We start from the raw sequence: 13,050 nt of genomic DNA, 5'->3' as shown, positions 1-13,050 counted from the left end.
TCCTTGCATCTTAATTTAAACTATCAGTGGTAATTAATTATACAGGAATTCTATGTTATTGTTTTCCAACCTGGGGATAAAGTGCTAACTTTAAATATTTGAGGTATCTACAAATTTATGACATATACATATTATAAAAAACTCACACATGAACTTTTTTGCATAAAAATATATCATTTCATTTTCTGCAGACGTTTTGAATAATATATTATTTGAAAGGCAGAGTTACAGAGAGAGGAGGAATAGACAGAAAAATCTTTAATCTGCTGGCTCACTCCCCAAATGACCACAGTGGTCAGAGCTGAGCTGATCTAAACCCAGGATCCAGAAGCTTCATCTGGGTTTCCCACGTGGGTGCAGTGGCAGATGGACTTAAGCCAAACTTTACTGCTTTCATAGGTCATAAACAGGGAGCTGGATTGGAAGTGGAGCAGCTGGGGCCCAAATCAGGACCCGTGTGGGATGCATAGCATACTATGTTATGGTGCTGACCCCAACCTACAGACTTTTTGAAGTAATCATGTATTATAGATTCCTTGAAAAGTTGAAAGCAAAAATAATAGTTTAATGTGTCACATTCAATGCAAGTAAATGGATAAGATGATTTTTCTTTTTTCAAGATTTATTTAATTTTTATTGAAAAGTCAGATATACAGAGAGAAGAGACAGAAGATAATCGGTGTGATTCACTCCCATAGCAGCTGCAGTGGCCAGAGCTGCACTGATCCAAAGCCAGGAGCCCAGATCCTCCTCCAGGTTTCCCATGTGGACAGAGGGTCCCAAGGCTTTGGGCTGTCTTTGACTACTTTCCCAGGCCACAGTCAGGGAGCTGGATGGGAAGCGGAGCTGCCGGGATTAAACCCGCGCCCATATGGGATCCCAGTGCATATGAGGAGAGGACTTTAACTGCTAGGATACTGTGCCGGGCCCGGGATAAGATTTTTTTTGTTTGTTTGTTAATTTGAAAGACAAAGAGATGCATGTTCCAATTGCTCAGCCATTCCTCAGATGTCCCAGACAGCCAGGATTGGGTCTGGCAACAGCCAGAAATTGGCAACCTCATCTGTGTATTTTCCACATAGGTGGACGAGACTCCACTACTTGAGCCATCACTCACTGCTTCCCAGGTTACATATTAGCAAGAGGCAGGATGGAGAACCACCAAGTCCACACTGGAACCCAGCACTGCATCATGGGGTATATGCAAAGTGCCTGTCCCCCCCTGCATCTCCATTGTGGTACCCAGTGGTGGGAAGCTCATAAGAAAATAAACTTTTAGTTTGTTACATGAAATAATAATGTTCTTTTGTGTTCTGAACATTTAAAGATAGAGTGAGAATTTAGTTACTGTTGATACAGTCTGCTGATTTTTTAATCTTTGCATTTCATATCTAAATTTATCTGAAACAGTTTATAGAGTCAAGGTTTTGAAAAATCTTCTATTTTGTTTGTTGTTTCATCAACAGACTAGGACATTATTAGTATAAATCCACCAAATCTCAGGGAGTATTGGCTGGTCAGTAGTCTGACCTTTCACGAGTTGTTTTTCCAATTCTACAGTTGATTTTTACCAAATGCTTTTTAACTTTTGGTGCCTTTAATCTTCAATTTAGATATGATCTTTATGGTTTTTCAAGTTTTTGGGAGGCAGGTGGTTGGTGGACCTGGGTAAAGACTGTTCTCATATGTTGGTTCACTCCCCAGATGGCCTCAGCCGTTGGGGCTGGACTGGGGCTGGAGCTGAGAGCTGCAACCCAGCCCAGGTCTCACACAGGAGAGGCAGGAGCCCAGCCACTTGAGCTGTGCCTGCCAGGGTCTGTGTTGACTGAAAATTGGAATTAGGAGTTCGAACTGAGGATCCCACCTGGGGCACTCTCATGTGGGACACTGCTTCTTCATTGCTAGGGCAAACACCTGCTCTCTCCTTTACATACAATTTTTTTTAAACACATTAAATATATCCCTATCTCTTTTTTTTAGTAAAAATTCCAAATTATTTAGTAAATAATTTCTATCTTTGGAAATGTAAGGTTTTGGTTTTTTTCATTACTTTGATTACTAAACAGTTTCAACACTAAGTATGAAGGGTCTTGTTTCTTTTTAGACTATTTAACATGAATGCAGTATGAAGGATAAGCTAACTTCAGGGAGATTTTTCAGTTTGCCTTGTTGGAATGTTGGGGGCTGATAGTTGTTGAGATGAAACGTGTAGTTGACATTCCTGATTATATGAATTACTTGTAGAAGTATTACCCAAATAGAAAGAGTTGATGTTATTTAATTGAAAATTCTTGTTTTTAGGTAATGTTGTTTTTAAAATGGATTCTCTGATTTTGAAGTTAGACACTAAGCACATATCACTGCTGTTTCTGATTGTTTCTTTATAGACTCTCATAGTTGCCTGGATCAAAGCCAATCTAAATGTGTATATCTCCAGAGAGCTTTGGGATGACTTACTGTCGGTTCTGTCGTCGTTGACCTACTGGGAAGAGCTGGCCACCGAGTGGTCACTGACTATGGAGACATTAACCAAAGTTTTAGCTAGGAATTTATATAGTTTGGATCTCAGTGATTTACCATTGGATAAACTCAGTGAACAAAAACAAAAAAAGCACAAAGGGAAAGGTAAGAGTGGTTCACGGAGGTGCTCCATGTAAACTTGTTTGAGTAATTGAGTTGGAGAAAACCCAGCCAGTGCGCAGGCTGAGACTGTTGATGATGTCCGTTGGCATGATTCCATCCTGTACTTACCCTGGATGTTTAGCATTTTCAGCAGTGAAACAGCCAAGTGCCTTGTCATTTTTCTTTAAATCAATAGTATTTTGATAAGAGACAGGTGAATTCTGAACATGCCTAGTTAAGGTTAAGTACCTATTTGAGAATATAGAATATTGAATATTTCATTTTAGAATAATAAACCCAATGGAATTTTGTAAAATGCTGTTCTTTTTTTTCTACACCAGTTTTTGTGATTTCATGTAATTTTCTTAAAAAGTCTGTAGTAAAGATTGAAAAATTCTTTTGAAAGCATTTCTTACTTTGAACTGAAAGCATACATTCCGTATATGTGAATTATCTACATGCTGTTCCAAGAGAATGAAGCAATTGCATGGTTGTTATTTATATGTATGTTTATAATCTTTTGTTTGTTAGCATTTTATATTCTTAGTTGATTATGTTTAAATCACATTGCATGCTTAGTCTTTTCTCCATGATAATGTGTGTTCAGACCACTTTTTGCTGGATGAATTGTTTCCTAAGTGGGTGTTTTGTTAGGTAGAAAGTTTGCAATCATCACTGGATTGTTTTTAGTTAACTTGTTTACTGGTTCTTGTCCATATGTTCATTCCTGTTACAAGCAAGGGAGTGGCATTGAATTTATAATAGTTTATTATTGATATATAATTTAAGATTTTTGCATGAGGCTTATCTAATGAAACTCAGAAATGCAGTATGTAACATAGTATTTTGTCTTGTTACTTTATATTTAATTATAATTAAACTTTAAGACTTCTGCATAGTAGTATCCATCATTTGAAAATGTTGCTGATCAGGTGATAGTAATTGAAATTGAAAATCTGCCTTTCTAGGAGTTGGACATGAATTTCAGAAAGTTTCCGTTGACAAGTCATTTTCTAGAGGATGGAGTCGTGATCAGCCCGGCCAAGCCCCGATGAGACAGAGGAGTGCGACCACCACTGGCTCCCCAGGAACCGAGAAGGCAAGAAGTGTAGTGCGGCAGAAGACCGTAGGTATGTACTCCGGGGAGGGCAGTGCGCTCAGGCCTGCTAACAGTGCAACTGAAGGCGTAGTTTGTCTGGCAGTTGATTTTTCTTATAAAAGTTTTTTTCAGTAGTACTCAGAACCCAATGACATACTGTGTTACCCTTTTTTGCTGTTAAAATATATTTTACATTATTGTTTTTACATAGTTCTACTATATATACCCCGTAGTTTAAAATGTTAATTCTGTAGAACTTACTTTCTAGATTTACAGATTTATTTCTCTAGATGTTACAGCTTTACTTTCTAGAACTCAAGGTTTGTCAGGTATGGTTTCTACTAAATGCTTTTACTTAGATACAGAGAGCAGCTGACTTTCAGTGCTCCAATTATGTGGTTGGATAAACTTCCTAACGGAGAGGTCCTGCTGGACTAGTACGCAATTGAGGCCAACGTGGAGCTTCTTGCTTGATTCCCTGTTGTTTTTAACGAATATGGATAAAATTTTTTGTGAGTTTGGAAATGGCAATTCTGGGAAGAATTTCTGAGTGTAGCATACACAGCATACTTTGGGTCTAGCTACCATCCTACTGTGTGCCCGCTCAGGTTATGGCTTGGACTGACTTACAGAAGGAGCACTGCCATGGGAAGCGAACATGGCTTAGTCCTTGTCTCCTCCCGTTTTCTCTTTCATCTCTGGTTAGCTGGATAATCTTAGACAAGCAAACAATGCTAGACTTGAAGCACTTTATCTTATAGTCATGTCTTTAGAATTGTCTTAAAATCACATGAGCATAGAACTCCATTAGTCGTATATGCCAGAGTAGAAGAATAAGAAAAGCTAAAAGGCAAAATCACATGATGGATTAGAATTAATATACTTAGGAATCTTGGTGAAGATTTAATTTGGAGAATCCTATAGAAAATATTGACCATATTTTTTCTTTTAATGTCACATTTGCAAAGGATGTTTATTTATTTAGAAGGAATTTTTCCTTTTAATGTGTTTTACTTTATTTGAATCAGCAATTTTTAGTACCTTAATTTTTTGTCTCAATACAGAAGTCATCAGTGCTTAATGTGGAAAATAAGATCTAAGGAAACTACAGACCTATTAGAGGTAGTCATTGCTAACGTGTCCTTTCTCTTTCTAGTCTTTTAAATAGCATGAATGAGTAAAATATTAATCTCAGCCAGATTACTTCCCAAAACAATATTATTTGCTTACTAAATGAGAGGTAAAGCAGTAAGTATTTTGTTAAGAAAGATACCTGCATAAAATGGAAAAATCTTAAAAGAAGCAAAAAAATAATTCTACTTTGAACATACATTTTGTTAAATTAAAAAAAATTTTATATTTGATCTTAGCCAAAAGGCTGAGAAGCAATTTTGTTTTTTTTAAAGATTTATTTATTTTTATTGGACAGTCAGATATACAGAGAGAAGAGACAGAGAGGAAGATCTACCATCCGATGATTCACTCCCCAAGTGACTGCAACAGCCAGAGCTGAGCTGATTTGAAGCCAAGAGCCAGGAGCCTCTTCCCAGTCTCCCACACAGGTGCAGGGTCCCAAGACTTTGGGTTTTCCTTGACTGCTTTCCCAGGACTCAAGCAGCGACCTGGATGGGATTAGAACTGGTGCCCATATGGGATCCTGGTGGTGCAAGGCGAAGACTTTAGCTGCTAGATTATCACGCCGGGCCCTTGTTAAATGTTAAAAATTAGTCTTTTTGTGTCCATAATGAATGTTCTTGGTTAAAAATTCAGACTATGGGAATATACTCATTGTAGTAAATCTTAGTTTGGCCAATCCTGCCCCTCCTAGTCTACCTCACTGTAGACAGCCACTATTAGATTATATTAACACTATATTAAGTGTTAATTTATGCAATATATATGTTGGCACATAGCATAGTATACACACTGCTGTGAAGCCTGGCTTTTTCACATTCACATGAGAGAAATTTAAGTGCTTACGTGGAGGCATGTAATAGGAGACATAATAAACAGAACAACCAGTAAATATTCCAACAAGAAGTATTTAATTTAGGAAGAAGAGTAAAGCAGGATAAAGGATTAAAGAATGATAGGGGTTGAGAAAATAAGACTGTTTGGGTTAGGCTAGTAATGAAAGGCCTCTTGTGTGATCTAACAGAGATCTGAATACAGTGAGAGACTGGCCAAGGCAGTAGTTACACAGAGTGCCTTAGAGGCGGAAGGAGAAGGGTAACAGGCATGGAGCCAGAGTGTGTGCAGATGTTGAAGGACATGTGGGAAGGCAGTGTGACTCAAGTACAATAAGGAAGGAAGGAGTGTTAAGAGGTGAAACCAAAGCATAAAATTATGCAAAAGATTTTAAATGTTAAAAATGTTCAACTTCCTAGATCATATTTTATGTGTGAGAATGCCAAAATTTAAATTCTGTCCTGAAATTGTGCATATATCTTAAAATTTTGTTCTATTAAAAATAGTATAACATATATTTTGTGCATATATGCAAGTATATCAGTAGATTAAATCTGCAGGCTATTCAATTGTAAAGATGTCAAATTTATTTGTCCTTACATTCAAAATCAAGAACTCTGTTTCTTCTAGATTCTGGTAAGAAGTATTGAAACATTTTGCTCTACAGTAGCATGATTTGAAAAAAAAATTTTAATATTTTATTTTTTATTGGAAAGGCAGATATACAGAGAGAAGAGACAAAGATCTTCCGTCCACTGGTTGTTCATTCCCCGAGTGGCTACAATGGCCAGAGCTGAACCGATCCAAAGCCAAAAACCAGGAGCTTCCTGCAGGTCTCCCACATGGTGGAAGGTCTCGGCCCATCCTTGCTGCTTTCCCAAGCCACAAGCAGGGAGCTGGAGGGGAAGTGGAGCAGCTAAGACAGGAACCAGTGCACAAATGGGATTCCAGTGTTTACAAGGGGATGATTAACCAGTTCAGCCATTGCACCAGGCCCATGATTTGAAAAATCATATTTTTTTCCCTTAATATGAAACTGAGTAACTTAAAGGCCACTTGGGGCCTTTTAATTGGTTGAACCATCAAAAACTCATCATCCATAATGTGATAGTCAAAAACATGTGTGCAGAAGGTTGGAGCTGTGGCTTTTGTTTGCTGGGCCTGGCACTGCAGTACTGCAGATTAAACTGCTGCTTATAAAGCTGGCATCCCGTGTCAGAGCTTGAGCTTGAGTCCTAGATGCTCTGCTTCAAATCCAGCTTCTTACTGATGCTCCTGGGAAGGCAGTGGAAAGTGACCCGAATGCTGGAACCCTTTCCACCAATGTGGAAGACCAGGATGGAGTTCCTGACTCCTGGCTTTGAGCTGGCACAACCCTCAAATTGGGATTGCGTAAGGAGTTGACAAGCAGATTTCTTTCTGTCACTCTGCCTCTCAAACAAATCGTTTTAAAAATGAAGCTTTAGGGCCCGGCACAGTGGCCTAGTGGCTAAAGTCCTGGCCTTGAACACACCGGGATCCCATATGGGCACCGGTTCTGATCCCAGCAGCTCCACTTCCCATCCAGCTCCCTGCTTGTGGCCTGGGAAAGCAGACGAGGACGGCCCAAAGATTTGGGACCCTGAACCCATGTGGGAGACCTGGAAGAAGTTCCTGCTCCTGGCTTCGGATCGGCACAGCACCGGCCGTTGCGGCTCACTTGGGGAGTGAATCATCGGACGGAAGATCTTCCTCTCTGTCTCTCCTCCTCTCTGTTTATCTGACTTTGTAATAAAATGAATAAATCTTTTAAAAAAAGAATGAAGCTTTAGGCCCTGACTAAATGACTAAATCTTTACCTTGCAAGTGTCACAACCCTGTATGGATGCTGGTGTAGCTCCACTTTCCCTCCAGCTGCCTGCTTGTGACCCAAAGCTTTGGGACCCTGCATCGGTGTGGAAGACCCGGAAGAAGCTCCAGGCACCTGTCTCAGGATTGGCTCAGCTCCAGCCATTGTGGCAATTTGGGGAGTCAATCATCGGATGGAAAATTTTTTTCTGTCCCTGCTTCTCTCCCTTAATTGATCTGCCATCCCAATTAAAATAAATTTTTTAAACGAAGCTTTATTTACTTAAAAATTGCAAGCCAATAATTATGGAAAGAATGAAGGGATTAGAAAAATCTTTTACAAGGATTATCAGTAAATGCTAAAATGAAGTCAAATACTGATTGGGAGCAGGATATTAGCTTATTGTCACACAACATCTGACAAAATATTTGTAATTGCAAGGGTAAAAATATCTTTATAGTGGAGGAATAGGTCATAACTAAATCAGGCCCATGCCTCCTTCATTTTACAGTATAGATGTGAGATAGAAGAACAGGTTAGTGAGTTGGTGAGGAAAACATTGAGGATGGAGACTCAGCTGGCGCTCCTAGTTTGGCATGGATGAACCTTGGCTCATGCAGACTTGCGGGGCTTGAGTCAGTGGTGCGAAGGATCTCACTCCGCCCCTCACTCTTGCCCCCGCTCCCTGCTCTGCGAGTCTGTCACTCTGTTTTTCAAATAAATAAGACTTTAAAAGTCATCTCTAATTATATCTAAATTTTACTTTCTGTGTAAGCAGCCTATTTTCTTGTCTATGCATTTGTATCTTTGCTCTAAATGAGATATTTTAAAATCTATTTTGAAAAGATTTTTGATTTTTTTATTAGAAAGGCAGGTATACAGAGAGGAGGGGAGAAAAAATGATCGTTTGTCCGCTGATTCACTCCCCAAGTGGCCACAAGGCTGGAGCTGAGCCGATCCAAAGCCAGGAGCCATGTGCTTCATCTGGGTGTCCTACACTGGTGAACGGTCCCAACACCCCAGGCCGTCCTCATCTGCTTTTGCAGGCCACAAGCAGGGAGATGGAGGGGAAGTAGAGCAGCTGGGAGCTGAACTGGCACCCACATGGGATCCTGCTACATGCAAGATGAGGACTTTAGCTACTAGGCAACCGCACCAGGCCCTCTAACCAAGTTTTAATGAGTGATTATCTCATAGTCAGCATAATTTTTGTTATTTCAAATTGAATTATGTGATTGTCACTCATTTTCTCAAACAGGACAAGAATCCAGCATTAACACTCTAATAGGGCCAGATTTTTTTATTTTGACTGTGAGTTCACTTGGAAATGCATTTGAATATGTTATATGATATGCTATACCTTGAAGGCCAAATGTTGCCATCATTTTTAAGGTGTTGTGAGTTTTAAAGAGTCCTTTATTTTGCAACATTCATACGTTTTTGAAAAATCTGAGGTTTTTCCAGTTATAAGAAATAAAGCGCAATATTTTTTGACTGCTGTTTTTGTTTTTCTCCTACATATCTTCGCAACCTAAAACTTCTGTTTTTCAGTTTATTATGCTGAACTACCATGCAAGTATAGATATTCATTAAAAGTTGAATGAGTTCATATAGTGGCAGAAAGTAGGAAAGATAATAGGATGTACTTGCGCATTTAGAAAGTAACCCAAGGCTGACATAAGACACAATCCACTAAAAAGAGCTATTTTTTAGGAAAAGCAGGGATTTCTTATTTTGGTATATTTCTTACAAGGTCAGAAAAGCTCAGGTGAGATGAATTTTCATGTGTGATGCTATCTGTTATGAAGAGAGGAAGTCAAGATATTAGCAATACACCAAACCATGTGTTGATGAAAGGACATTTAATTTTGGTGAGTATTGTAAAATTCTGTGTGGGAGCTAAATGAGAGGACGTTAGACGTATATTGCCACCAGGTCTTTTCTAGGCTGAGGAAGTCCAGCATCAGGGGTGTGAAACTGATGTCAACATTGAAAGTGGTTTTGGTATTGTTTTTTTTATCATCATCTCTGTGATATTATGCAGCATTGTTTCAGTCCACTATTGTTGTAATACATTGAACTTTAATTAATAGTGCTTAAAGTTAAATCTCTCTCAATGGCTTGATTGCTAATTTATTTTTAAGTAATTTATTTTTAAATCTCTCTCAGTGGCTTGATTGCTAATTTATTTTTAAGTAAACTAAAATTAGTCTTCAGTTTTATGAACCGGTGATAACTTTTTAGGGAATTACAAAATGTGGCTACAAGTTAAATTTTTAGAAAGTAACCCAGCTAGAAGTGTTTTTTTAATCTTTAAAAGTAGTCCTTTAAGTTTCTATATGTTTATGATTTGAATAAACCTACAGTTGCCTATTTTTCTCAAGAATTTGGCTCTTTAATGCTGATTACAAAATTCCTTCTATTTTCTGCTTAAAGTTTTAAATTACATCATTTCACTTTAATAGACTGGTTTGACTGAGCATTTCTCTCTTGCCAGGAACAAATATTAATCAAGATGCTAAATCCTTTTGATTATGAATTATGTAAGATTAAAAAAAAACCTGTGAGTGACTTGGAATCTTTATTTGGGGATGAGTACAAAAGTAGGAATGGTTTGTTCAGCTTCTTTGAGAAGAATGGCTAAGAATTACCTAGAAAAATGCTCACCTATGGTACCAGATTTCTTGGAACTAATAATATTGAGTTCTTTTTAGTATTTCTATTGAATGAATTTCTCAATTCTTGATTTTGAGAAGATAGTGCTAATTAAAGTGTCTAGAATTTTTTTTAATGCTCTTCCATTGTGGTTGCTCATAATAAAAGCATTTTCCTGCTTTACACCAAAATGTTGCATTCAAAATGTTCTGCGTGTTCTCTGATTTCTTTTTTTGTTTTTACAGCTTGCCAGTATTTGCCGTGCTGAAATGTTTTAATTTAAAATTTCCTTCCTTTGTATCTTTTAGTTTTCTCTGTTGCTGCTTTTTCTGTGACACAAGCCTTTCATTATAGTCACTCTTCTTTTTTCCTTCCCCACTTCTTTCTTGTCCTTTTTTGAAGCCATGAGAAGCCGATCCATTGGTGAATGTGCTCTGCCATCGGCCTATATACGCAGTGCTAAAAGTGCGCCTGTTCTGATCCATACTTCCAAACCCTTCTTGCCTGATATTGTTCTCACTCCCCTTTCTGATGAGCTTTCAGGTAGTGCCACCTCTGCTAATTTCTGCACCCCCTTTTTCACTTTTTAATCCTCTGCTTTCAAATGTTGCTTAATCAAATAAACTCTTCAAAGTTAATTTCTTTGGGGGAGGTGTGGGGAACTTGGGACGTGATTGAGAAATCAACCTTTTGAGTTATTTGAACTTTAATGCTATCCTTGCAATTCATTATGGAAGTGCTAAGTTTAGTGCTGTGCCAATGTCCGATATTTATAGTTGTAAATGGCCAATTTTCTTACTATGTTTGAATTTTTATTCCAGGTGGTTAATCAAAGTAATGTGTTTTCACGTATTTATGTCATAGATGTCTTAGAAGAGATGAATTGGAAAAGAATTAGAGCCTATGTTTAATTTCCCATGGTTTGGCTAATAACACTTGGTAAATCTTGAACTATTTGCTTATTCTTGATCATCTGTAATAATAGAACTAAGTAACGGCAGTGGGTCATTGTAATCTGAAAGGTACCTATGAATGAATGTTCGTGTTTATATTTGTTATGACAGTATGTGGGAATGTGTTTTTTTATGCATAATGATCAAAGAAGGAGTTAGCTTTTCCATTTTCTTAATTTTTAAAAAAATTTTTGATTACACCATTACAGTTGCAATTACTTAAATGGTATACTTTAATACATGGGCAATTATACAATGTGTACTTAAAAAAAAAAAGGAATCAGTTCAGTCAGCCTCTTCAGCTCCCCCTTCATCATAACGTGTGGAGCCTTCCAAGTTGCTATCTCCTGACCAGTAGTAAATGGGAGTATATTGTGAGCTGCACTTCTCACGCCCCTGCATTGTGTATCGAATACTCAGATTTGTTCTTTCTATATAACTGTATTTTGATATCCATTACACAGCCTTCCTCTACCTCCCCTCCACCATACCCTTCCAAGTCTGAGATAATCACTCTTCTACATTTTGACTTTTTTTCCTTTTTAACTTAATATTTGTATTTATTTTTTTTCTCTAGTTTATATTTAGTTTTATGATCAAATTCCATAGGCTCTGCGATTTTCTTACACTCTGCCCAAATTCCCTCCCCCAACTGATTTCCCCCATATTATTACGATAGTACAGTCTTTCATAAGCAGTTGTAAGTTCATCTTTCTGCTATTTAAGTGTATCCTGACATTGCGGGTACAAAAATATAAAAACCTGTGAGTTGCAACAAAAAAAAAATTGAAAGACCTATTGATCTTAGAATTTGGGTGAAGGTTACCTTATATCAGAGAGAATAGATGATATTTGTCCTTTTGGGATTGACTTTTTCTCTAAGCATAATGGTCTCTAGTTGGGCCATTTGGTTGCAAATTGTAGAATTTCATTCTTTTTAGTGGCTGAGTAGTGTTCCGTGGAATAGATGTACCACAGTTTCTTTATACACTTTTCTACTGACGCTGTGAAGAAATGGGTCAAGGAAATGAACATTTTTCAAAAGAAAAAATTCAAATGTCTAACAGATGAAAAGATGCACAGGCTCCGTAGCTGTCAGGGAGATACAAATGAAAACCACATTGAGGTACCACCTAACTCCATGAGGTTGGCCTACAGCTGGAACTCTACTGACAACACCTGCTGGTGTGGATGTGGGGAGAGCGGTCCCCTCCTTCATTGCTGATGGGAGTGTAAGCTAGTGCAACCACTATGGAAGTCAGAATGGAGAGTGCTTAGAGAACTGCAAATAAACCTGCTGTATGACCCAGCTACCCAAAGGAAGTGAAAACTGCATATGAGAAGGGGATCTGTAATCTTACATTTACAGCAGGACCCATGTATTTTTAAACCATTCTGTGAAGCTTCAAATTCCAAATATCCTCAGAAACACTTCAGCTTTCACTTCTTCCTCAGGTCCTTGATCCCCCGTATTGGAAAGCTTTTTTTTTTTTTTTTTTTAAAGATTTATTTTACTTTTTTTATTGGAAAGGCAGATATACAGAGAGGAGGAGAGACAGAGAGGAAGATCTTTCGTCTGTTGATTCACTCCCCAAGTGAGCGCAATGGCTGGAACTGTGCTGAGCTGGAGCCAGGAGCCAGGAGCTTCTTCTGGGTCTCCCACATTGGTGCAGGATTCCAAGACTTTGGGCTGTCCTTGCCTACTTTCCCAGGCCACAAGCAGGGAGTTGGATGAGAAGTGGTGCCTCTGGGATTACATCCAGCATCCACATGGGTTCCCAGCGTGTACAAGGCGAGGACTTTAGCCTCTAGGCCACTGTGTTGGGCCCGGAAGTTTTCTTTTTATTCTGGGTTTGATTAAAACAATAAAATGCACAGATCCTGATTCAGGCCAGTGCATCTTAAGACTCACACATCCCTAACCA

General features: G+C 38.4%; 1 protein-coding gene across 8 annotated transcripts in view; it reads left to right on the top strand.

Moving 5' to 3' along the window:
- Positions 1 to 13,050, top strand: part of RALGAPA1 (Ral GTPase activating protein catalytic subunit alpha 1) — a 214,207-nt gene that overhangs the window by 67,998 nt on the left and 133,159 nt on the right. For 4 of the 8 annotated variants that reach the window (XM_058666350.1, XM_036495464.2, XM_036495469.2 and 1 more), the window contains exons 15-17: positions 2,388 to 2,625; positions 3,591 to 3,752; positions 10,575 to 10,715. In XM_058666350.1, coding sequence (XP_058522333.1) covers positions 2,388 to 2,625; positions 3,591 to 3,752; positions 10,575 to 10,715 — 541 coding nt within the window. The remainder of the gene's footprint in view (positions 1 to 2,387; positions 2,626 to 3,590; positions 3,753 to 10,574; positions 10,716 to 13,050) is intronic. The other 4 variants (XM_004584764.3, XM_058666348.1, XM_004584767.3 and 1 more) reach the window with 1 other exon arrangement.

This window comes from Ochotona princeps, chromosome 6 (assembly GCF_030435755.1).
Source record: "Ochotona princeps isolate mOchPri1 chromosome 6, mOchPri1.hap1, whole genome shotgun sequence".
Lineage (NCBI taxonomy): Eukaryota > Metazoa > Chordata > Mammalia > Lagomorpha > Ochotonidae > Ochotona > Ochotona princeps.
The sequence above is the reverse complement of the archived record's forward strand: the minus strand, read 5'-3'. Positions and strand labels throughout refer to the sequence as shown.